At 44.5% G+C, this 26,556-nt stretch overlaps 1 protein-coding gene across 1 annotated transcript in view; it reads right to left on the bottom strand.

Annotated features, from left to right (window-relative positions):
- The window catches only part of NIPBL (NIPBL cohesin loading factor), a 1,064,356-nt gene that overhangs the window by 216,442 nt on the left and 821,358 nt on the right, over window positions 1-26,556 (bottom strand). The window contains 1 exon segment of the mRNA XM_030191924.1: window positions 14,740-14,838. Within this exon segment, the coding sequence (XP_030047784.1) occupies window positions 14,740-14,838 (99 nt within the window).

Here is a 26,556-nt window from a genome sequence, read left to right as displayed (position 1 = left end):
GGCAACACATATTCCACTGTTGTGCACCCACACCACCTCTGCCCTACATATTACCTAACCTTAGCCCCTCGTTTCCTACCCTTCCCCCACAGGACCCACACAAAGAAAAAGAACTGTTTCTAATATTTTCCCTTACTCCTTGAACCTAATCTGTAAAAGTGTAAGAGGAGAAAAGCAGCTGCACATCATGCTACGTCATTCTCATCCACTGCACTGGGCCAAATGCAGTATTTGAACCATGGGACTCTAAGGTATAAAAAAGATCTAAGGGCAAACATGTGGAGGAGGGAAGTTGAGAGCTGTGGGGTTGTGTGTGCCAAGGTGGGGTCTGAAAAAGAGAGGACTAGAGAGAGAACTGAGGGGGTTTTCCTGGGAAAAGGTAGAAGGGAAAAAGAAAGGAGGAAAGGAGAAAGCAAGCTGGGGACGGCGAGTTTTCTCCTTGAAGACGGGAGAGAAAAAAGTGGGTGCTGAACGTGCAAAGGTGGGGCAGGGGGGAAGAGAACAAGACTAGGGAGGTTTTCAAGCTAAGTTGGGGAGTGAGACTGCTGGGGGGGGGGGGGGGGGGGGATGTTCTAGCCTGCACAGGAAGAAAGTTGAGGGTGTCATAACTGTGGCACAGAGGACACAGACCTTCATGATGGCAGGATTCTACATACACAAAAAAATATAAATAATGTAGGATTTAGTATAATTTTCAAAAACCATGTGCAGAATTCCCTAATCTTAAGGATCAAAACAAAACAGCCAAGAAAATATTAAGTCTGACAATAATGCTTTAAACCTTATCTCTACGCCACTTGCCATGATGCTAGGACTTCTCACCCAGAAGCACTCTCTCCCTACCAGGGTCACTGTTGTCTTCTTTTGCCACCTGGGCCTGACTACCTTTGTAACCCACGTGGGTCATTGTATAGTCATTTGTTCAAACAACAACTAGGTCCATGCAGAACAGGGGGGTGTAACCATATGGAAAGCTTGGAGAGGGGGAAAGTTGTAGCTTCCAGGCCAATCCTATCTGTATCATAATCATCAACAAAGATTCATATGATGGACCCTTGATTATGTCAGCGTGAACAGCCTCAGTGCTACAGTGCTGGGAAATCAGTAAACGTAAAAATGTATCAGTGCCAAGTGGGCTAGATGTAAGTGCCCAATAGGACATTTCTGGGTGTTAGGCCCAAAGCTTATTTATCTGTATGATACAGAAATAAAGATTATTTGTAGAACTAGATGAAAAGTGAAGTTGCTGGTGCTGACAGAGGAATGGCATTCCATACAACAACACGCTTACACTAATACTGTTTAATATACAGTATTCTCTCTAATAATCACCCACCTGTAATAATTGTGTCCCCCTTCCTGCATCCCCATTTCTGGGCCAGAAAACCCTTTGTGGCTAACATCCAAATTTTTAATTGCCCATCCCCAGCCATGACCTCAACAAGAAGTAAGAAATATCCTTCATCATGGGTGGGTGGAGGGTAGATGAGAGAAATGCCTTGGTGCGCCTTCAGTTCTTTTTATCCACAACTGTGTCAAGTAGCTCCCTTTACTGCGGTTGTTTTTCCCCTCCCCCTGCTGACTGCTTTCTCTTTAGTCCCTCAGTCCTCCTCTCAACTCTAAGCACAGGAGACTACAGGAAAGTTTAAAACAAATATTACTGTTGTTTAGCAAACCACAATTTTTTCCTTAGAAAGGGGGGAGGAGCAGGAAGGATTCTGGAAAGCAAGGCTTGCAGAATTGAGACTGTTCCTCCACCCCCACCACCCTCTTCGGATCCTGCTTGACCTCTGCCCAGCACAAAGGGGTAACAGTGATTCAGTAAGCAAACAGTGCAGGTAAACAGAAAGGAAAAAGGCAGCACTGTTCTTCAAAGCCTGCTCAGCCAGCTGTAAGTAAACTAATCCACAGTGACCCTGCTGTCAGTAATGCTACTGTGAAGTCAGCCTCTAAAACTTCCCTGAAACACAAAACTCCCCCTCCTCTTTCAGGAGGGAATCCCCCTTCCACAAGGCAGAAATCCAGTCAGGACAACAATACAAACATGCCCAGCAGGGTAATGTACTTCCGTTGTTTCTGCTCAGTGATGCAAATTTAACATTAATACAACTCCTCAAGTGCTTTGTCCAATACAGCCCAGCAATTTTACAAGGTTCAGAGATTGCTCCATCTCTACAGCAACAGTGTTCTCACACAGCAAACCCAAATACAAATGAATCTGTCTGGTCTCAGCCTCACTCCCCTTTCTCCAGTTATTTATTCTAAAGAGTGAAAAAGCATAGTTAGAATATAATAAATAACAAAAAGTTATTATGTCAATAATTAAAAACTGTTCAAAATTTCAGCAGTCTATTGGCTGTCATTGTCTTGTGTTGCCAATTTCAGCCCACCCTAGACTTTAGAAAACCCAATGTTTGTGATAATAGCCCAGGCGATTATTAGAGAGAATATAGTAACCAACCATTATCAGTTAGTCCACCTGGGCTCCACACAAAACAACACAAGGCAAGGATTTCCAAAGCATCAAAATGACTACGGTGGTAAACAAATCTACCCACCTATGTGACTAGGAAAATCAATTACATGCCAGACCCAAAAGTGTGCCTTTCAAATAAGGAAAGGGAATGCAAAGCCAGAATTATTACATAGAATGGCCTAAAACCAACTCACTGCTCTAATTTGATCCTCAGAAGCTTAGCCGAAATTGGGTTGCGGAGCAGGTGGGGGAAGAGAGGTTGGTGGTTGGGAGGCGAGGATAGTGGAGGGCAGACTTATACGGTCTGTGCCAGAGCTGGTGATGGGAGGCGGGACTGGTGGTTGGGAGGTGGGAAATACTGCTGGGCAGACTTGTACGGTCTGTGCCCTGAAAAAGGCAAGTACAAATCAAGGTAAGGTATACACATATGAGTTTATCTTGTTGGGCAGACTGGATGGACCGTGCAGGTCTTTTTCTGCCGTCATCTACTATGTTACTATGTAATACTGAACTGATTTCTGACACATAAGACATGTGAAGAAAAAATAAAAAAACAAGGCAAAGGTGAGTACATGATATAAAGTTACCTGAAAACTGGTAATCATTAAATGGTGAGCAAATGCAACTACACTCAGGAAAACCATACTGGGTCTCTGTAACTTACACATGCTTTATATGTGAGATATCTATACATGCAAACGAGAACAATCAAGTGTTGTACAAATGCTACAGAAGCATAGCTGGCTGTCTTAAGTTGCCTCTGCCATCTCTTGACTCTTGGACATCAGAAGCATGGTGGCCAGTCATGTAGCACATTAAATGTCACACCACAGATTCAAGCCATCCTATTCAAATCAAGAAGTTTCTTTTTTTTCTTTTTAACCATTGTAGAGTTTCATTGCTCACCTCTGCAGGAGCTAATATGAGGAGACTACTGATACTGGAGATTCTTCTACCAAGGTCAAATAAACCACAGGGAATTTGATTATGTATAAACTGCCTCCATACAAATGCCAGCCACTATAGAGCAAACCATCAGAAATGCAGCTATCCTGAACTGTTTTAGTGAGGCAGCCATGGGCAAAGAAAGTGTTAACTCTGAGAAATAATTATATATATATAAGAAATGATATTAAAAGCTTGAAGTTTGAATTCTTTTCACTCTGCCAGCAAAGTAGTGAAGGAATGCAGGCTGGAATTAATTAGAGTCTAGTTTGGCCGAGCTAAGGTTAGGAAAGGTCAGTGAGAAATGAAACTCTGTCCCTTGTGAATTGCCAATGCTAGCTGGCACATCTGTAAATTATTAGGCTTACTGAATAGTTTTGTAAGCAGGCACGAGCCAGACATATGACATATTGTAGTTTAAGAATAGGCTGAAATACTATTTAGAGAGAGGCAATAGATTAGTATTTAGAAGTTCTGTTTATATTTAGGATATGTCTTATAAGAATGCTTACTTTAGAATATGTTGTATTCTGTGTAAATTAATAATTCTGTGTAGGATGTTTGTTCAACTCTGTGTTACTTTTAAAATGATCCTTTGTCTGCTGTTTAAGGCTGCAGTGAGGAGATCAACATGTGTTTTGAATTAACTATGGTCTTAGCTAGTTCTGTGTATAGAGCTGAGAGGTGAAAAAGGTCAGAACTAGCCAGCTCTCTTCTCCTTGATTAATTATAGGTAAAATGCAGAAATGGTCTTGGAAGTAATAACCTGATATGTATGCTATTAAGTAAGCCTGGCTTTTGACCTCTTTAATGAATGCCAGAGTTTAGTTAGCAGTTAGTACTAGGAATATGAGAAATCAATCATAATAACATGTAAGAGACTGGAGCCCAAATGTCTGGCTTGAGGGGCCCCAGGTTAGAGGTCAGTTTAGGATGTCTGGAACCTATGTAACTGATATTTGTATGGAGCTGATTGGTTGAGGCAAGGTAGCCAATCAATGTCTTAACCAATTGGGAGTAAAGGGGGCTAGGCTAGGAGGAGGGCTTAGGACCCTATTTAAGTGGGAGCAGAAGCAGTTTACGTCAGAAGAAAGGAAGAAAGCTGGAAGACAACAGGAGAGACAGCAGAAGAGAAGCAGCTGAGACAAAAGCCATAATATACAGAGAGCTGGGACAAAGACACAGAGAGCTGAGAGAGAGAAAAGAGAGCTAGAACTGATGTCCTGCTTTGTTTGCTGGCAAATAAAGAAGATTACTCTCTCATTCTGGTGTGTGCTGTCTGACTCCTGAAGTATCACAAATTCCTATCTCAATTCCTGCAACAATTCTTGGTGGCAGCGGTGGGATCCTGAATCCTGCATTAATCCCAGCACCTAACTGACTGGAGAACATTCGCCGGGTATGTATTTTGTATTCTGTATTGTAATCCTAGCTAGGAAGTTGTAAACCAGCCCCTCAAGAAGGAGGGAAGGAGAATCTGATCAATTCTCAGCGAAGGCCCTAGTACCTTCTAGTCGCGGGGACTAGAAGCGAAAACGCTTGAGCTTATCTGTATCTGAGAAATCTGAAATTGTTGGGTGGGATTTTCTGTATGGAATGTGTGATGAGTGAATGCTAAATGAGTGCGGACTTCTTATAGCTGCATTTCCAATTAACGCGAGTTCAATTGGTCAGCAACGGAAGGAAGCGATTGCTGTCTGTCTACCTAGTGTCTCGAGAGTGCGGACCCCTTACTGCACTTTCAAAAATTCCCTCCCTTTTTGTGTGTTGTAACTGTAAGCATTATGGGTGGGACATCATCTAGACAAATTGTTACCCCCCTAGACTGTATGCTTAGAAATTTCAAGAAAGGTTTTTTAATTAATGATTATGGACAGACTTTAAGCTCAGGTACTTTAAGAACCTTGTGTGAAGTTGAGTGGCCATCTATGGGAGTGGGGTGGCCCCCTAGTGGCAGCTTAGATATTGAAGTAATCCGGAAGGTCTATAGCATAGTAGTAGGAGAATCAGAATATTCTGAACAACTCCCTTATATAGATTCCTGGGACAGCCTTGTGACTGACCCTCCCTCCTGGTTGAAAACTTATATGGGATCCCCAGTAAAATTCATGTTAGGCCGTGTTCAAAGAAAGATTAGAAAATCTAAACTAGAAGAGGGAAAGAGCCCCAGGAAGCTTACCACCCAATCGGTGGCTTCCGCCCCTACCCTGTCCGAGAAACCCATACTCTCTGATGACCCCTCAGACCTTGAGCCACCACCTTATGGCCCATTGTTGGGGTTCCGTGCCACCCCCAGAGATCCACGCCGCCCAGCCCAAGCCTCTCCAGCACAGGCTTCTCCGGATAGTTCTTCCCCTCCTGTGCCAAACCTGCCACACCCTAGGTTGGACTTTTCACCTGGCCTCTACCCTTCTGTGCCACATCCTCCCCTGTTAACCTCTGTAGACCCACTTTGGGCTCCACTCCCTGACTCCTCAACTCCTGACAGCCCAGCCTCTCCCTCTAGTACCCCTACCCACTCATTAGGGGCCCGGCATCCCTTTCAATGGACTGACTCACCTGTGACCACCTCTCAGTCTATGAGTACCCCTCCCCATCCCTCAGGATTTCAACCTACCTCCACTGAATGGGTTAGACCCGCTGCAATTACCTTTGAGCATGATAGGAGGGTAGCTCCTAGCTCTACCTCAGGTTCCATTCCCACCTCCTCGAGAGTTCTGCCACTTCGTCAGGTAACTACCACTCGACCGGATCCTAATAATCAGGGTCAGGTTATACAGGCACAGGCCTTTCAGTATGTACCCTTCACAACCACTGATCTCCTGAATTGGAAGACGCATTACCCCTCTTATACTGAAAAGCCTCAGGCAGTGGTGGACCTAGTGACTAGCATTATGGCCACCCATAACCCAACCTGGACTGATTGTCAACAACTTCTCCTGACCCTCTTCACAACTGAGGAGAGGCGGAAGATTTTGCAAAATGCTGAGGCCATCACGCGAGAGCGTGTTCCCGACGGGACACAGGATCCAGAGGGATGGGTTAGAGCTCGGTTTCCTCGCGCAGCTCCAGCTTGGGATCCAAATGATGGGCAGCACTATGAACTGTTGTCTGGCTATTGCCGGGACTTACTGGAAGGTATGAGGAAAGGCATAAAGAGGCCCATTAATCTGGCAAAGGTCTCTGAAATTCTCCAAGGGGCAACTGAATCCCCTGGGGCCTTTCTAGAGCGACTAATTGAAGCCTACAGAACATACACCCCATTTGACCCTGAAGCTCAAGAAAATCAGAGAATGGTGAATAGTGCATTGGTGGCCCAGAGTATGCCAGATATCCGGAAGAAGTTGCAGCGTCAGGAGGGATTCGCAGGGATGAATACCACCCAGCTAATTGAGATCGCAACCAAGGTTTTCATTAATAGAGATCAGGAGGTGCGCCGAGAGGCTGACCGGAAGATGCAGAAGAAGGCCGACCTTTTAGCGGCAGCCATTACTAATTCCACCCTTAACCGAGGTCGACCTCTAGCTAATGGGAAGCCAAAGTGGGACCCCGGACCACCAGCCAGGCCCCGAGATTCCTTCAATCAATCCCGGCCAAGGGGGGAGAATCCCAGACCAAGATTGGAGAGGGACCAGTGTGCCTATTGTAAGGAAAGAGGGCACTGGAAAGATGAATGCCCCCAGAGGCGCCAGGGACTGAGAAGGGGACCAGGAGATCGAGGAAGCCGAGGCCGAGTTCGAGAGGGAAGATATGAGCCTCCTGAATCTGACATCATCGGGATAGCCGAGATGGCAGAATGGGACGAATAGGACAGACCGGGTTCCTACAAACTGGGCTCCCAGGAACCTATGGTCAAGTTAACTATAGGGAGCCGCTCAATTCCATTCATGATTGATACAGGAGCTGAACATTCTGTTGTGACGGAGCGATTAGCGCCTGTGTCTGGAAAAACTGTCCGAGTGGTGGGAGCCACGGGGGTGCAGAACCGGAGGCCTTTCCTGACAACCCGTAGATGCCAATTAGGCTCACACATAGTCACTCATGAATTCTTGTATATGCCAGACTGTCCAATCCCTTTGTTAGGTCGAGACCTGCTGTCCAAGCTTAGGGCCCAAATTTCCTTTGACTCTGATGGCCAGACTTCAGTCTCCTTTCGGCCCCCAGCATCCAGCCCTAAGGGTATACTGAGTTTCTGCTGCCCTCTTGAAGAAGAATGGCGGCTGCATCAGTCACATGGCCAAGTTGACCTACCCCTGGCAGACAGCTTTCAGGTCAGTGGGGTATGGGCAGAAGATAATCCCCCAGGGTTGGCCCGAAATATTCCTCCTGTACATGTAGACTTACTTCCAAGTGCCCGGCCAATCCATCTTCGCCAATACCCAATTCCCAGAAAGGCTCTGGAAGGGATTCAAGCACATTTGAATCGTCTGTTATCCCATGGAATTATTCGTCCTTGCCAGTCTCCATGGAATACGCCACTATTGCCAGTTCAGAAGCCAGGGACTGAGGATTACCGGCCAGTCCAAGACTTACGAGTGGTCAATAAATCCACTATCTCATTACACCCTGTAGTGCCTAATCCATATGTCCTGTTAGGATTGATACCTTCTGGAGCTACCCATTTCACAACACTAGATCTAAAAGATGCCTTCTTTTGTATTCGGGTGGCCCCAGCCAGTCAATTGCTTTTTGCCTTTCAATGGGAAAACCCAGTAACAGGAAGGAAGCTTCAGTATACATGGACTCGCCTGCCACAGGGGTTCAAGAATTCCCCCACCATTTTTGGGACTGCCCTAGGACAAGACCTTAAGACTTTTAAATCTGAGCCTTCCAGGCGAGTTTTACTCCAGTATGTAGATGACCTCCTGATTGCAGCAGTGACCCAGGAAGAGTGTTTTGAGGCTACCAGAGAATTGCTGGAGCTACTCTTGGATGCAGGCTATAAGGTCTCACGCTCAAAGGCCCAACTTTGTCAGTCAGAAGTGAAGTATCTGGGCTTTTGCATTTCCCAGGGAAGTCGGAGACTGGATGCTAGTAGGAAGCAAGCGGTAGCTGCAATTCCCCAACCCAAGTCCAGAAGAGAAGTTAGGGAATTTCTGGGAGCAGCCGGATTTTGCAGAATTTGGATTCCAAATTTTGCATTGATGGCGAAACCCCTTTACCAAGCCACAAAGGGGGGTGAAAAGGAACCATTTGAATGGGGACCTACTGCTCAACAATCCTTCATTGCCATAAAGAAAGCCCTACTCCAAGCCCCTGCGTTAGGCCTTCCTGATGTGGAGAAACCTTTCTCACTGTATGTCCATGAGCGACAGGGGGTTGCTCTGGGTGTGCTGACCCAGATGATGGGATCCTGGCAGAGGCCTGTTGCATACCTGTCTAAACAGCTGGATGGAGTGGCTAAAGGATGGCCAGCCTGTATGAGGGCCATTGCAGCAACAGCCTTACTGGTCCAGGAAGCTGATAAGTTGACCTTGGGGCAAGAACTGGTTGTTAAAGTCCCCCATGCAGTTCTCACCCTCATGGAGTATAAGGGCAACCACTGGTTTACAAATAACCGCATGGTTAAGTACCAAGCTAGCTTGTGTGAGAATCCACGGATACACCTGGAAACAGTGGCTACATTCAATCCTGCTACTCTTTTGCCAGCATCTGAGGGACCACCGGATCATGACTGTATCCAAACCATGGATGAAGTGTATTCCAGTCGACCAGATCTTAAAGATGTTCCATGGAGGGACCCAGATGTAATTTATTTCACAGATGGAAGCAGTTATGTGGAGAACTCCAAGCGATTGGCAGGCTATGCTGTGGTGACAGAGGACAAGGTGATAGAAGCAAGAGCCCTGCCCCAAGGAACTTCAGCTCAGAAAGCAGAACTTGTGGCCCTCATACGAGCTCTGGAGCTAGCAGCAGGACTGGTGACTAACATTTATACTGATTCCAAGTATGCCTTCACAACTCTACATGCTCATGGAGCTTTGTATAAGGAAAAGGGACTCATAAATGCTGCAGGCCAACCTGTTAAGTATGGACCCGAAATACTTCAGCTGCTAGAGGCTGTGTGGGCCCCTAAGAAGGTAGCTGTCATTCATTGCAGGGGACACCAAAGGATAGATACTCCAGTGGCCCGAGGGAATCGCCATGCTGATCGGGTGGCCAAGGAAGCTGCTCGAGGACCCCCAGCAACTACTGTGACTCCCCTGTTCCAAATTCGATTGCAAGAATGGACACCTATGTATACCCAAGTGGAAGAGAAATGGGCTCAAGAAGAAGGTGCAGTAAGGAGACCTGATGGCTGGTTACATCTCCCTGATACCAGAGTTCTGGTGCCACGCCACCTAGCTTGGCCTGTAGTGTCTCAAGCTCATGACCTATCACACTTAGGGAAAACAGCACTAGCCCGCCTACTCAATCGAGTAGTGGTGCTGGAAGGATTGGATAGTCTGGTTGCCACTGCCTCTGCCCGATGTACTCTCTGTGCCCAGAATAATGCCCGTCAGGGACCCCGTATTCCACCAGGAGTTCAGTCTAGAGGTCTAACACCCTTTGAGTCCCTAGTTATAGACTTCACAGAAATGCCCAAGAGCGGTAGGCTCCGATACCTCTTAGTCATGGTCTGTACCTTTTCTGGGTGGGTGGAAGCATATCCTACAGTCACTGAGAAAGCCACAGAAGTAGCTCGAGCCCTCCTTAGGGATGTCATCCCCAGGTATGGACTGCCCCTTGCCATAGGTTCAGATAATGGTCCCGCCTTTGTTGAAGCTACACTTCAGGCCCTGTCCCGCGCATTGCGCATTACCTGGAAATTGCATTGTGCCTATCGTCCCCAGAGTTCAGGGCAGGTTGAGCGAGCAAACAGAACCTTGAAAAATAGCCTAGCAAAGATTTGTCAGGAAACCCAATTGAAATGGCCACAGGCATTGCCACTAGCCCTCTTCCGCCTCCGATGCACCCCAACTAAAGGAACAGCCCTCTCTCCCTTTGAAATTGTGTATGGGAAGCCCCCAGCCATTTTACAGGGAATCAAGGGAGACATAGGGATTTTAGGGTCTGCCCAGGTACAGGAGCAGGTAGCCCTCTTGGGTAAGATAATTTCTGAGCTTCAGTCTTATGTGAGAGAAATAAACCCTGTCCCCTTCCAGGCTCAGGTACATTCCTTCCTGCCAGGGGATAGAGTTTGGGTGAAAGACTGGAAGCTCCAGCCTTTGGGGCCCCGGTGGAAAGGACCTTTTACTGTTTTGCTTTCTACCCCTACAGCTGTGAAGGTCGCAGGGATTACTCCATGGGTCCATTGGTCTCGAATTAAGTCTGCTGATCAGACTGAGCCCAGCACGGATCAGACGGAGCCTAAACAGTGGAGAGCAGAAAGTGATCCAGCGGAGCCATTGAAGTTGCGCTTGACCCGAACCAAAGAATCTACTAGCTGAAAAGAAGGGTCAACTGCATACTGCAGGAGCGGCTGAACTTCGGCTTCACACTGAGACTCTTTCTTGCCTGATTCTGGCTTTCCTGGAATTTGAAAGCTTGATCCTTGTCAGTTGAGGGTCTATCCCAACTGGTATAAGAACTCAAAGACTGAGAACATTATATGAGAGTAATCTGTGATTAGCACAGACTGTTGAAATATTATTGCTTAATTAGTTTGCTGTATTTGTTTTAGATTAAGAAGAAAGAAAATGTTAGTAGTTTGGATGCTTTTGTTGTTTTCTACTCCTTGCCTCCTTGTTCCTAATATCCCAACTCGCTCCAACCTTTGGTTACACTCAGTCCAGGAACTAATTAGCCAGGCAAAGATTACTTCCCCTTGTATTGTGTGTTCCCGATTTTCTCCTTATACTACAGATGTCCCAGCTGTTCCTGTTCCTGTGCAACTCCCAGCTCTTATACCTCCCTACTTTTCGAGTTCAGGTCCTTGGAGCCAGGATTATACTTGGTGGTCCTTTTATAATGCTACTTCCCCCTCTGAATCTTCTCTAAGGCCAGTTTTTACGTCTCCCTATCCAGCCTCTGGAGTGTTTTGTTTAACAAGAAGCATCTCAACTGTTCTTCCCATTCCCTGTAACTATACTAATGTTCTTCCAGAAAAAGGAGAATCTGTGTGGGTAGTTTCTCCAGGTACTCCTATGTGCCCTGCTACCATACCTGTAGATTATGACCCAGGTGATTATCTGGCTCCTAAGCGTACCACTGAGAAGACTATAGTGTCCAAGCTTATTTTCTACTTTCATAAGTCCCCGGGGTATGAAGAGTTACTAACAAATGAGCAGCCTGTCACAATTGGGGATTGGCGCCTATGGTGTGCAAAGTCTCCATTTCGTCTTCGTTCCCCCTGGGATAGGGGCTCGCATTATGGGCACCCTAAGTACCCTGTCCAGCCTGAGCCAACATTTATTGGGAACTTTCCTCACCCTCTCCTTGGTCATTACTGGCTCTGTGATAATGTCCTCCACATGATTCTTCCCCCTACATATGATTTTTGTGTATTGGTAACCTTGAATTATTTTCCTAAAGTTATTCCTCTTAAGCCACTATCCCCGCACCGCTCTAAGCGAGAGGCTTTGTCCTTACCTTCCTCCGTTGCTACAGAGGATGAGGCGATTGAATTAGCCCTCCAGTATATTAATTCTACTTATCCTCTGACTAAAAAGAGACTTGTAGCCCTTTCTGCCACAGCCTGGATTCCAATTGGAGGCCCGGTAGCGGGTATTACTGAACTAGGTATGGCTACCCGGAGACTTCAGTCCCTACTCCATGTTTTAGTTCATGAGCTGAACGTGGTAGTCAATGCATTGCAGGATCAAATTAATGAATTAAGTATAGTTTCTCGGTATAACCGTATGGGTCTTGATTATCTCTTTGCAGCCCAGGGTGGCCTCTGCACAGTGCTAAATTCTTCAGAGTGCTGTACCATTGTCATAAATAGGACGCATGTAGTTAGGCATGCCATGGATAAAGTCCTACAGTTGGCTAGCCTTAATGTGGAGGATTACCGAGGAGGGTTAGATCTTACCTCCTGGTGGTGGTCATTGACCTCCTGGATACGTCCCTTGTTTATTTCCCTAATAGTCTTAGTTTTAGCAGGGTTTTTGTTTTGTTTCTTGGCCTCATGTGCTTCGGCAGTATGCCGTCGAACCTTAACAAGTAGGGTAATGGTGATTCACAAGTCTATTCCTAGTTAGGATCACTATAATCTCCAGAGTTTGAGATGTGAGACTTATTTCTGCATAAGCTGATTTTAGTCTCAAAGGGGGGAATGAGGCAGCCATGGGCAAAGAAAGTGTTAACTCTGAGAAATAATTATATATATATAAGAAATGATATTAAAAGCTTGAAGTTTGAATTCTTTTCACTCTGCCAGCAAAGTAGTGAAGGAATGCAGGCTGGAATTAATTAGAGTCTAGTTTGGCCGAGCTAAGGTTAGGAAAGGTCAGTGAGAAATGAAACTCTGTCCCTTGTGAATTGCCAATGCTAGCTGGCACATCTGTAAATTATTAGGCTTACTGAATAGTTTTGTAAGCAGGCACGAGCCAGACATATGACATATTGTAGTTTAAGAATAGGCTGAAATACTATTTAGAGAGAGGCAATAGATTAGTATTTAGAAGTTCTGTTTATATTTAGGATATGTCTTATAAGAATGCTTACTTTAGAATATGTTGTATTCTGTGTAAATTAATAATTCTGTGTAGGATGTTTGTTCAACTCTGTGTTACTTTTAAAATGATCCTTTGTCTGCTGTTTAAGGCTGCAGTGAGGAGATCAACATGTGTTTTGAATTAACTATGGTCTTAGCTAGTTCTGTGTATAGAGCTGAGAGGTGAAAAAGGTCAGAACTAGCCAGCTCTCTTCTCCTTGATTAATTATAGGTAAAATGCAGAAATGGTCTTGGAAGTAATAACCTGATATGTATGCTATTAAGTAAGCCTGGCTTTTGACCTCTTTAATGAATGCCAGAGTTTAGTTAGCAGTTAGTACTAGGAATATGAGAAATCAATCATAATAACATGTAAGAGACTGGAGCCCAAATGTCTGGCTTGAGGGGCCCCAGGTTAGAGGTCAGTTTAGGATGTCTGGAACCTATGTAACTGATATTTGTATGGAGCTGATTGGTTGAGGCAAGGTAGCCAATCAATGTCTTAACCAATTGGGAGTAAAGGGGGCTAGGCTAGGAGGAGGGCTTAGGACCCTATTTAAGTGGGAGCAGAAGCAGTTTACGTCAGAAGAAAGGAAGAAAGCTGGAAGACAACAGGAGAGACAGCAGAAGAGAAGCAGCTGAGACAAAAGCCATAATATACAGAGAGCTGGGACAAAGACACAGAGAGCTGAGAGAGAGAAAGAGAGCTAGAACTGATGTCCTGCTTTGTTTGCTGGCAAATAAAGAAGATTACTCTCTCATTCTGGTGTGTGCTGTCTGACTCCTGAAGTATCACAAATTCCTATCTCAATTCCTGCAACATTAGAACATGTACTCTGTTTGGTGGTAAAGAGGAGATGATGGATTTAAAGCACTGTACTGACCATATGATGCCTATTCCCACAAAGCAAAGTTGCTTATCTTTAATGGAAGTTCTCCACAGAAAGCAGAATAAATCAGACACACAAAGGGTGATGTCATCTGATGGCACTGGGATGGAATAACTTTTCTCAGAACTCAAAAAAAAAAAAAAAAAAAAAAAGGTTGCTGAGCATGCATCCTCCTTTTCACATGTACCTTACTGAAGTACTTTATGTTTCCTTTCTACTTTGCTGAGCATGTTCAAGTTGTTCTCTCACCCCTGTGGCATGGTATTCTCCTGAGCTATAAGACAGTTATTCCATTACAACCACTGAATGACATCACACTTGTGTGGCTAACTCATCGTGCTTTTAGACATGAGAAATCATCATTTTATTGGCATACATCTGTATTTCCAGGTGCTCTGCTTCTAGCTGTCTCGGTTCCACACTGGCTGGAAGTTATGGAGAAGAACTGTTGTCCTTGGAATGCAGCAAACTCCAAGCTATTTTCTCCTTACAAAATCTAGTATAATACTTTATTGTTAAACATACAAGGAAGCATTTATCTAGTCAACTTCTTGTCTTGGCTAAATTAAAGTATTCTTTTTCTCATATTTACTTCATACAGTCCAAAATCATGCTGACTTGAACAAAAAAAGAAAAACTGAAGAATTTACATTCTAAGGGTTAACACTACGCTAGACCTTAAATACAGCAGAATCATGATGTGTTTCTGTTTGCATTGCCAGCTAAGAAAACACTTCGATTATATTTCTAATTATATACAATGAATCTGAATGTGTAAGGAATGAGCTTACCACATCAGTGATATTTAATATTTTTCTTGTCATTGCTTCTTTATCGTTGTGAGGAGTTGGAGTAAACCAGAGCTTCTGGAATGTCTCATTCACTAATTTCTGGAAGAAACAAATGAAGAACTTTTTGAACTTTTCAGATAATTAATTTCTTCTGCACAGAAAGACAAAGTTGCTTAAATAGTAATAAGTAAGCTCCATAGGCAGCAGGATTAACCAGGAACACAAATGAGTGATGTCGTCCAAAAGCATTGGGATGAACCACTCTCCCAGAGTTCTGAACTCTTGTAAAGTTTTAAGCATGTGTAGCGCCCTTTCTACATTCACATTCCCTTCAGTCTTCTCAGTTTACAGCCTCAAATCCACTCTTGAGAAAGTATAAAGGATTGTGTACCTGATTAATCCTGCTGCCTATGGAGAACACCTGTCACAGGTAAGCAATTTTGCTTTCTCAGTCAAGCAGGAATGAATCAGGCACACAAGCATGTGATGCCTACTACTGAGGAGCAACCTACTCAGATGCATATGCAAAAGCCAACTAGCTCATGGTCAGATGGTTCAGTGTTGCTTAACCGAAAGCATAGTCTGATTGAGGACTAGTCCAAGAAGTAGTATAAAGAAAAATATGGAGCGAGGACCAGCTAGCTGCTTTACAGATACTCTTTAAAGATGTATGGGCCAATATTCAACCTGAATGGTTATTGCTTCTTTTTTCTTTTAAAGCTGAATTAAATCTGGATATTCAGTGCTAAAATCTGGATAGTAGCTGGCAATGAATATCCAGATTCTGCAGTGACAGTTGATGCTATCTGGAAAGTGGTGATATTTAGCCTGCTATTCAGATAGCTAACTGGATAAAGTTAGAACAGCCTTTTTTACACCAGGGATTGCCCATATTCCCCCAGACTGCTTCCACATTATCCAGATAGTGCTAGGGTGGTCTGTGATAATTTTTAGTGGCATTATCTAGAAACAATTCTTCCCGAGGGGAACATCTCGCAAACTGATACAATCAACGGTACTAAGCCATGTAGACTACTGCAATGGAATTTATGCGGGATGCAAAGAACAAACCTTAAAGAAACTTCAGACTGCTCAAAACACGGCAGCTAGGCTTATCTTCGGAAAAACGCGATTTGAAAGTGCAAAACCCCTTCGCGAAAAACTATACTGGCTCCCAATCGAACACACTGCTTTCAAAATCTGCACTCTGGTTCACAAAATTATCTATGGTGAAGCTCCAGGATACATGACAGACTTGATTGACCTACCAACTAGAAACACATCCGAATCAACACGAACGTACCTAAATCTGCACTACCCAAGCTGCAAAGGACTCAAATACAAATCAACTTATGAATCCAGTTTTTCCTACATAAGCACATAACTGTGGAACGCATTACCGAAAGCCTTGAAAACTACAAACGACAACCTAAACTTCTGGAAAACACTAAAAACTAACCTGTTTAAAAAGGCATACCCTACCGATCCAACATAAATGCCTGATCTCTGCAACACAACAAAAGTAAAGAACATAATGGACATAACTCTTCCGTTGTACGATTACCTAGTGTGGCTGTGCCACATGAACTTTATCTTACCACAACATCACTTTGTATTTGTTTACACTGGAGTCTGTAACGCCTCTCCGGTACTATGTAAGCCACATTGAGCCTACAAATAGGTGAGAAAATCTGGGATATAAATGCAACAAATAAATAAATAATGCTGCTGAAAATTGCTGATCAGTCCCAGTCAGAGAAACTTATCCAGGTAGCAGATGCTGCAACTCGGATAAGTGCTTTTGACTATCAGGCTGATAGATTTCATGAGAATTACAATATCAGAAGAGGTTTTGGTCTGGTAAGGCTCAATTTTGCTGGGCAGGCAAATAGCTATTGTTAACCGAACTGGATGCTTATGCTAATGAATTAATCAGAATACCCTCTGCCACAGGAATGCAAAGACACTTTAAATCAAAGGAGAGGAATAGCTGCACAGATTTCCTTATAGATGTTGCCCTTTTCAGGTAGTGACAGCTTGTCTACAGTTCAGAGTGAAGAGAATTTCACTACACATGTGGATGTGAGACTTTATGTAAAAGTGTAAAAAGGTAGATGACTCTATTTCTTCACTGTTGTGGAAAGATATGACTACCTTTTGCTATGAATCTAGGATGTCGAGTGTATGGCTTGTACTTGACCAAGGTTTGAAGCACACTTATCCTTCTAGCCAAATAATGGGTTTTCCATGTGAGATACTTTAACACATTGGGTGCCACGGGCCTGCTGACTTTTGAAGTGGATGTCTGATATAAAGAACTCATGAATTTTAGACATAATGAGAGAGAGTAGGAAGCTGGAGCTCAGTCTATCAGGACATGAAATGTGGAAAGGCTGCTGAAGGCTATGATAAAGGACAATTAAAATCCTCACTGATAGTTGTGGTTTAGGTACTGTAGGATAGCATCTGGTGGACATGTAAATTCATCCTAACCTTGCATAGAGTACTAGCTGTAAAACTTTTTCCACTTGCTGCCACAGAATTTTCTTGTGGAAGATTTTCTTGAATTTAAGGCATTTCTGAGGACACATCTAGGAACTGCATTACTTCCAGGTTGAGAATGCTAGGTAATTGAGATCGGGATGCAAAAAGAGTACCTTGATTCTGTGTTAAGGCTGGGAACAAGGAATCAGAATGGAGGCTGAACAGATAGACTCTTCAGGAGGGGGGAACTAGTTTTGTAAAGGATAATGAGTCGATAGGAGAGTTACTGTACATGACTACCTGGAATTTCTGTGACCTCTGTGTCAAACTCTCCATGTTTTCCTCAAATCTGCTCCTCTCCTGTTGTTCCCTTGGCGACCTCTGCACTAGATTCTCCTTGTTTACCTGATTTTTTCTCCTCTTCCAATTATTTTCTCAGTGATTTCTGTGCCTTCTGATATCACATCCTGGAAGATATTTACTGCAGCATTCAAATTTTGTAACTTGTTTTTGGAGTGTGCTGTTAACTGTTGTGATTATTTTGTCTTTCACACTCTTTGTTTTCCTTGTCTCCATTCCTCTCCTGATTATCCTCTTGATGTCCTTCTTACCAGGTGACATCACACCCCGGAAGATATACTGCTGTGGCATTCATGCTACAAGCATGTGCATAAAGAACACATTGTACTCCTTAGGGCAACTCTTTGTTGCCTTGGTGGTTGGCTCTTCTCTTTTATCTTTATTTTTTTTGCTGTGGATGCTGCTTTTCTGTTCCCCTAGGATGATAAAATGACCCTTATAAGTGGCCGTGATGTCATTTGGCGGTAATAGATGCTCAGATGTATATTTGAGTGCTGGTTCTCAGGCATGATTTCCCCAGTGCCCCTATTTTCAGTCATTGCTTCTGCCGGATTCTGTCAAGGGGTCATGGGCTGGGCAATCAGATTCTCACATCAGCGATGTGGTCTGTTAATGTTTTTCTCTTTGCTGTAAGTCTTTGCCTACTGTAGATTTGATTATTGATGGAGGGGTCACATGTGTTGCTTGACGGAGATCTGGTTGAAACCAAATGGACTTGTGTTTATTTGGGAGGCTTGTCCTCCTAATTTTTCTTTCATCCACACAGACTGTTGAGGTAAATGTGGTGAACTCTGTCCAGAAGTGCTGCATTAAAAGTAAGCTTTTGTGTTGATGCAGTATAGACTTGGTGAAATTTATGAGGATTCCCAAGGACTCATGTTGGGCAACGACTTTGTTTCTGAGCAAGATTAGCAGTTCCAGGAACAGAGCTGCTAGAAATAAATCACCAAGATACAGAAATACCAATAGGCTTTGTCTGTGCAAGTAGACTGTGATCACCACAAAACGCCTGGTGACTACAACCTGGGGAGTTGAACAAAAACTGAAATGATGATTGGTCTGAAGAGTGAAATGAAGATAACATCTGGAACCGGGATTGATGGATGGAAATGTGTAAACAAGCATCCTTGAAATCCAATGAACATAGCTAATCCCCTTTAACAGGGGAGAATGGCAGGTAGGGTGTTCATTTTTAATTTTTTTTTTTTAATAGGAAAAATGTTGAGATCCCTGATGTTCACTCCAATTTCTTCTGGATGAAAAAATATGTGCAACAAAACCTTTGATTCTTCTTTTGAGAAAGAACTGGTACTGGTACATTGGCTTTATAATTGAACTTCAGAGAGACAGAATATGAGACTACAATGGATGAGCTCTACTGAGTAGTCTTCTTGGAAGAACTGAGAGAATTCTTAGGAAATATAATCCTGACGATGATGTTGAGTACTCAGGAATCTATTATGTTTCTTCCTTTTTGGAGAAACAAAAATTGAACCTCTGCTCCTACAGGTAAGGCAGGATCTATGTTTGAAAAGAATTGACAGTATTCAGTTAATTCAGTCAAAGAGAGTTGATTTTGCTGAACTAGAGCCATTTGCTTCAGCTGCCCCCTTCTCTCTTTGGCAGGAGCCTAGCATAAAAGTCTGGTGCTGGGCTTACCAAGCCTGCTTTGCAAAGGGAAAAAAATCTCTTTTTCCCGAACAAAAACATCTTTTGTATTGGGTTGTGCTTTTTTTTTAATCCCCTACAGGATGATGTAGGATCTGAAACTATTGCAGAGAGATTCTATAGCTGCAATGGTGTCAGCAATTTCTGTGACCTTCTCCCCAAATAGGTTATCATCTGTACAATGAATGTTAGCCAACTTGGCATGTACATTCTCTGAATCTGGAAGCTCTTAATCATGCAAGTCTCCTGGAAGCAATAGCTCAGGCAGAAATTCATGAGGCAGTCTCAAAAACACTGTATGCAGAACAAAAAAGGTGAGTATCATATTTATTATCCTTCAACAGAATGAAATTAAGCTCAAGCTGAACTTGTGCTGGAATGTTCTTAAATAGTGCTTGAATCTTTTGAAGTACAGTATGCATTTACTGGACCATATATAGTTGGTGTGAAGCTATTCTTGCAGAAAGAATAGAACAATGGATGGGTTTTCTTCCCAAATGGTCTAGGAGTTTCTGGTCCTGCCCCAGAGGAGTATTAAAATGGTCTCTGCACTTCTTTTAATGGCTGATTCAATGACAACTGAATTGTGGCATAACTCTCTTTTATAAATCTAGTTATAGGCTGACCTTTACATTAAAATCTAAGTTTTTTTTTTTTTTAGGCTTTAATAAACTGCTGCAAACTCCCAAAAATCTGATACTGGCTCAGCATCTTGTTTCCATCTTATGCAAAAATCCAGGCTATGAGATGGTCTCATACCTGAAGATTTGGGGGAGGGGGGAAAGGGGTCACAGGAGGCAAAGATTAATTGGATGTGATATCCATTGATAGGTCATTCCTGTCACGGAGGAGGTATGTGCTTGTGATCTTTGATATGCAGAGGTGCTAGAGGAGGCAAGGAACAGTCATTCTATGACTCAGAATCTGATGAAGAGGAAAATTATTGGATCCTAGGAAGCTAGTGCTCCTCTAATGTGCTGGAGTAATCTTAGGGCCAGATGCACTAAACTTAATGAGCCATTAACGAGCAAGTAGTAAACCGTGGCATGCACTAAATGCTTCTCCGAGCCATTTTCCGATCACGGTAGCAGCTAACGAAAATGGAATGCAGATGAGCAAATTAGTACCCCAATGTGTATAAATCGTATTGTAATGAGATGCACTACTGTTTTTCCGATTGCCTAACCGTGGAAAAGCTAACGGGAGGTCTGTGCCTCCCCCGTTGGGGCTGCGCAGCCTCTAAAAACTTCTATAAATGTAACAAAAAAAAAAAAAAAAAAAATTGGGGAAAAAATGTCCAAGTGTTCGTCAGGGACGTCCTTTATGGACGTCCTTCACTGCCTAGCCACGTCCAAGTGCTCATCAGGGACGTCTAACACGAGCTGGACGTCTTCCTGCAGCTTTTGTGATGGGCGTCCTCCTTGGACGTGTTTTTCTTACCTGCAATTAGGAAGGACTTCTCTGAAGAAAAAAAAAAAAAAAAAGGACGTCCCTGTTTTTCTTACCTGACTAAACTGACCACAACCACAGTTCTCTCAACAGTCCTCTCCAAGGTTGTTTTCAGCTTGTGCCCCCCCCCCCCCCCCCACAAGATTGGGACGTGCGAGGACGTCCAAATCAAAACTTTTTGGATGTCCCTCCCTCCAGGTCTCTCTCAGCCAATCACAGCGCGTTTAGCTGTTACCAGTAATGACGTTTTTTTGTTGCCGCTTTTTATCATATTTTATATATAGAGGACCGGACATCCAACAAGCATTTACTTTTTCGGATTACACAGGAGAAGGCTCTTTGCTGGAGCCAGCGCCCTTGGCGATCTTTCGTGCTATAGCAGAATCTATGCAAGTTATCTTGATTGTCCTTAAGGCATCTGCGCCTTGACACCTGTATGCCATTATATCTACGATTTGACCCGAGGCAGGCGCCTTGCTGGCGCCGAAATACGGCCCGTGTTGGGTCTTTGGCTAATAAAGTACTCCTGTTGTCCTAGTCTTGAAGGCCCAGTGTTCCATTTCTTCTTTATCCATGTCCATCATCCATCTCCCATCTCTGTTTTCCTATATTTCCTTGTCCAGTATCTCCCCTGTGTTCATATCCCCTCATCCATCATCATTCCTCTGTGCACCTATGCACCCCATGCCCAACATATCCCTTCTGTGTTCCTATTCTCCCCCTTGTCTGGTATCTCTCCCCCTCTCTGTGTCCATATACCACCTTCTCCAGTGTCCAGCATTGTATTCTATTCCATATCTCCCCCCCCCCATTGTCAGGCATTGCTCCTCTGTGCTCATATGTCATTGCCATCCCCATATAGCATCTCACATTTGTGTGCCTTTCCCCATGCTCCCACCTAATGCCCATCATTTCCCTTCTGTATCTGTACACCTCCATATGTCCCCTTTCTCCCGCCTCCACACCGTGTCCCTCTCCTCTCTGATCCCACCCCAACCAGCTTCTCTTCCTCTCTCTTTCCTTCCCCTTATGCATCTGGCTCTTTCTCCCATTGTGGGTTCAGCATTTGACTCCCCTCTTCCTTTATCCCCTTGTCGGATCTGTCTCCCTTCCCTCTAACCTCTCCCATAGGTCTAACACCTTTCTCTCTTTGCTCCAGCCCTCCTTGCAGGTCCACATCTCTCTTCTTTCCCTTCAGCCATCCCCTGCATATCCAGCACCTCTCTTCCAGACCCCCTCCCTACATGTCCAGCACCTCTCTCCCTTTCATCCAGCCCCCACTATATGTTCAGCTCCTCTCCCCTTCCCTCCCACCCCCTGCAAATCCAGAACCTCTCCCCTTCCCCCTGCAAGTCCAGTATCTCTCTCCCTTCCGTTCTCTCCAATCCCCTGCCCCTCACAAGTCTAGCACCTCTCCCTTCCCTTCAGCCCACTCCCCTTGCAGGGCCAGCACCCCCCCCCCCCACCCACAAGTCCAGCACCCTTCCCTTCAGCCCACTCCCCTTGAAGGGCCCGCACCCCATTGTCTTCCTCACCCCCCCACCACAAGTCCAGCACCCTTCTCTTCAGCCCACTCCCCTTGAATGGCCCGCACCCCATTGTCTTCCTCACCCCCCCCCCACCACAAGTCCAGCACCCTTCCCTTCAGCCCACTCCCCTTGCAGGACCAGCACCCCATTGTCTTCCTCACCCCCCCAACACACACCCAGAACCTCTCCCTTCCCTTCAGCCCCCTCCCCTTGCAGAGCCAGCAGAGACCACTGTCTTACTCACTCTCTCCCACCTCCTGCTGCAGTGCTTGTATTCAATGCTATCGGTGCTGCCTCCTCCTGCACCTCACAGTCTCCCACCCCTGCAGCAGCACTTGCAATTTGCTACCAGCGCTGCCTAATCAACTCACAGATGAGGCGCCAACGAACTGCTCTGGGACCTTCCCTCTGCTGTGTGCGTTCCGCCCTGCATAAACAGGAAGTTGAATCAGTGCGGCAGAGGGGAGGCCATGGAGCAGGATGTCACGCTGCGTCTGTGAGCAGTCAGGCAGCGCCGAGTAAATTACAAGCGCTGCCGTAGGGGTGGGAGGTGGAGGCAGTGCCGACAGCATTAAATGTAGGCGCTTCGGCGGGGGTGGGAGAGGGCAAGCTGGCAAGGAGACACGGCAAGGGACTCTGGATGGGCCTGGGCCCATCCAGGCCCACCCCGCAGCTACGCCCCTGGTCACATGTATGATTATCTCCCAGTTGGTGAGATGTCATGTGTGTGTGCTCGATGCAAAGAGCTCCTAGCTCTCTGAGAACGAGTCCATTCTCTTGAGACTAGAGTAGCAGACCTGGAGGAGCTGAAGGATACAGCGAGGTACATAGAGGAGGCCTACAGGGACATTGTAGAAAAGTCCCACTTCCAATCTGGAAGCCACAGTGCTGCCTTGGAGGAGGGAGGCCTTCTAAAAGGAGAGTATCACCCTGGTGAGGCAGGAATTAATCCTGTAGGACCAGCACACCAGGGATTGCAATTTCCTCTCGCACTGAGGATGTGTCTCCAGGAGCTAATGCCCAGGTGGGAAGGGTTAGGACGGCTATTTTAGCTGGTGATTTGATTATTAGGCATGTAGATAGCTGGGTGGCTGGTGGACATGAGGATCGCCTGGTGACTTGCCTGCCTGGTGCAAAGTTGGCGGACCTCATGCGTCACCTAGATAGGATTTTAGATAGTGCTGGGGAGCAGCTGGCTGTCTTGGTACATGTGGGTACCAATGACATAGGAAAATGTGTGAGAGAGGTTCTGGAAGCCAAATTTAGACTCTCAGGTAGAAAGATCAAATCCAGAACCACTAGGGTAGCATTTTCTGAAGTGCTACCTGTTCCACACGCAGGGCCCAAGAGACAGGCAAGATCTCTGGAGGCTCAATGCATGGATGAGATGATGGTGCAGGGAGGAGGGTTTTAGATTTGTTTATTTATTTATTTATTGCATTTGTATCCCACATTTTCCCACCTCTTTGCAGGCTCAATGTGGCTTACATTACCTCATGAATAGTGGAAATACATAAGAAAATAGACATTTAGTATTGCATAAGGATCTTGGGTAGCATGATAGTAGTACAACAAGCATATATCGTAAGGCAATTCTGGATATTTGTGTAGGAGTTCACATTTGTTGATTTTTGTGGTATACCTTGTTAAAGAGATGGGTCTTCAGTAGTTTGCGGAAGTTAGTTAGTTCGTAGATCGTTTTTAAGTTGTGTTGCAGTGTGTTCCAGAATTGTGTGCTCAAGTAGGAAAAGCCTGACGCATGCGTTAGTTTGTATTTTAGACCTTTGCAGTTGGGGAAGTGAAGATTGAGGAATGTGCGGGATGACTTTGTAGCGTTCCTGGGTGGTAGGTCTATCAGGTCTGACATATAAGCTGGGTCATCTCCATGAATGATTTTGTGAACTAGGGTACATATTTTGAACGTGATGTGTTCTTTGAGTGGTAGCCAGTGTAGCTTTTCTCGTAGGGGTTTAGCACTTTCATATTTTGTTAGGAACTGGGCAACATTCTGGGGAAGGGGGAGCCTATTCCGAAAGAATGCCACCTGAACCAGGGTGGGACCAAGATGCTGGCATCGGCGTTTAAAAAGGAGATAGAGCAGCTTTTAAACTAGAGACTGGGGGAAGGCCGACAGTCATTCAAAGCGCATGGTTCGGAATAAGGTATCTTTTAAAGATATCACCAAAACAGGGAAGATAGGGTATCCGGATAGTGAGGTTGCAAGAGACCAAAGTAGATCAGGTGTCCTTAAATAAAAATCAGACAAAAGATTGCAAATTAATACTGTCAAGTACTGAGCATGATGTAAACAGGAACAAACAACATAGTTTGAAATGTCTATATGTGAATGCCAGAAGCCTAAGAAATAAGATGGGAGAATATATTGCATTAAATTAAAAATTAGATATAACAGGCATCTCTGACACCTGGTGGAAGGAGGATAACCAGTGGGACACTGTCTTACCGGGGTACAAATTATATCGTACTGACAGGGTGGATCGAATTGGTGGAGGGGTAGCATTGTATGTTAGGGACGGTCTTGATTCAAATAGATTGAAAATTCTGCAGGAAACAAAACACATCTTGGAATACCTACGCATTGAAACTCCATGTGTAAAGGGGAAAAGGATAGTGATAGGAGTGTACTACCGTCCGCCTGGCCAAGATAAACAGACGGCTACAGAAATGTTATCAGAAATTAGGGAGGCTAACAAACTGGGCAACACGATAATAATGGGCGATTTCAATTAGCCTGATATTGACTGGGTAAATGTAACAATGGGGCATGCTAGGGAGGTAAAATTCCTTGGTTGGACCGCTAGATGACTGAGGGGTAAAATGGGCAATCAGGGAAGACAAAGCCATAGTGGAGAGATTAAATGAATTCTTTGCTTCGGTCTTCACTGAGGAAGATTTGGGAGAGATACCGGTGCCAGAAATGGTATTCAAAGCTGACGAGTCCGAAACTGAATGAAATCTCTATAAACCTAGAGGATGTAATGGGGCAATTTGACAAACTGAAGAGTGACAAATCTCCTGGACTGGATGGTATTCATCCCAGAGTACTGAGAATTGAAAAATGAACTGGCGGAACTATTGCTAGTAATATGTAATTTATCTTTAAAATCGAGAGTGGTACAAGAAGACTGGAGGGTAGTCCATGTAACGCCGATCTTTAAAAAAGGTTACAGAGGGGATCTGGGAAATTATAGACCGGTGAGCCTGATATCGGTGCTGGGCAAAATGGTTGAGGCTCTTATAAAGAACAAAATTACACAGCATACTCAAAAGCATGGATTAATGATACAAAGCCAACATGGATTTAGTGAAGGGAAATCTTGCCTTACCAATCTATTACATTTCTTTGAAGTGGTGAACAAACAATGTGGATAAAGGTGACCCGGTTGATATTGTGAATCTGGATTTTCAAAAGATTTGAAAAAGTACTTTATGAAAGACTCCAGAAGAAACTAGAGAGTCATGGGAAAGGAGGTAGTGTCCTATTATGGATTAAAAACTGGTTAAAGGATAGAAAACAGAGAGTAGGGTTAAATGGTCAGTATTCTCAATGGAGAAGTGTAGATAGTGGGGTTCCTTAGGGGTCTGTGCTGGGACCGCTGCTTTTTAACATATTTATAAATGATCTAGAGATGGGAGTAACTAGTGACGTAATTAAATTTGCTGATAACACAAAGTTATTCAAAGTTGTTAAATCGCGGGAGGATTGTGAAAATACAAGAGGACCTTACGAGACTGGGCGTCTAAATGGCAGGTAACGTTTAATGTGAGGAAGTGCAAAGTGATGCATGTGGGAAAGAGGAACCCAAACTATAGCTACGTAATGCAAGGTTCCACGCTAGGAGTCACCGACCAAGAAAGGGATCTTGGAGTCGTTGTTGATGATACGTTGAAACCCTCAGCTCAGTGTGCTGAAGCAGCTAATAAGGCAAATAGAATGTTAGGTATTATTAGGAAAGGAATGGAAAACAAAAGTAAGGACATTATAATGAATTTGTATCGGTCCATGGTGCGACCACACCTCGAATATTGTTTTAAATTTTGGTCACCGCATCTCAAAAAAAATATAGTGGAATTAGAAAAGGTACAGAGAAGAGCGATAAAAATGATAAAGGGGGGGATCCAAGATGGCTGCACCTAGCTAAGTTGCTGTGAGCCTCGTTTTTCGCGCTCTACCAAAATGCCTAAACGAAGAGGGAGAACAACGAGCAGAGCTTCCCCGCTACCTCCCTCCTTACCTGGTCCGATGGATCGTTTTGTGAGGCCACAGGGAGCTACTTTTGACGGCGGAATGCAGCCAGTAGGGAAC

This window comes from Microcaecilia unicolor, chromosome 2, assembly GCF_901765095.1.
Source record: "Microcaecilia unicolor chromosome 2, aMicUni1.1, whole genome shotgun sequence".
NCBI lineage: Eukaryota > Metazoa > Chordata > Amphibia > Gymnophiona > Siphonopidae > Microcaecilia > Microcaecilia unicolor.
This window is presented reverse-complemented; position numbering and strand designations above follow the sequence as displayed.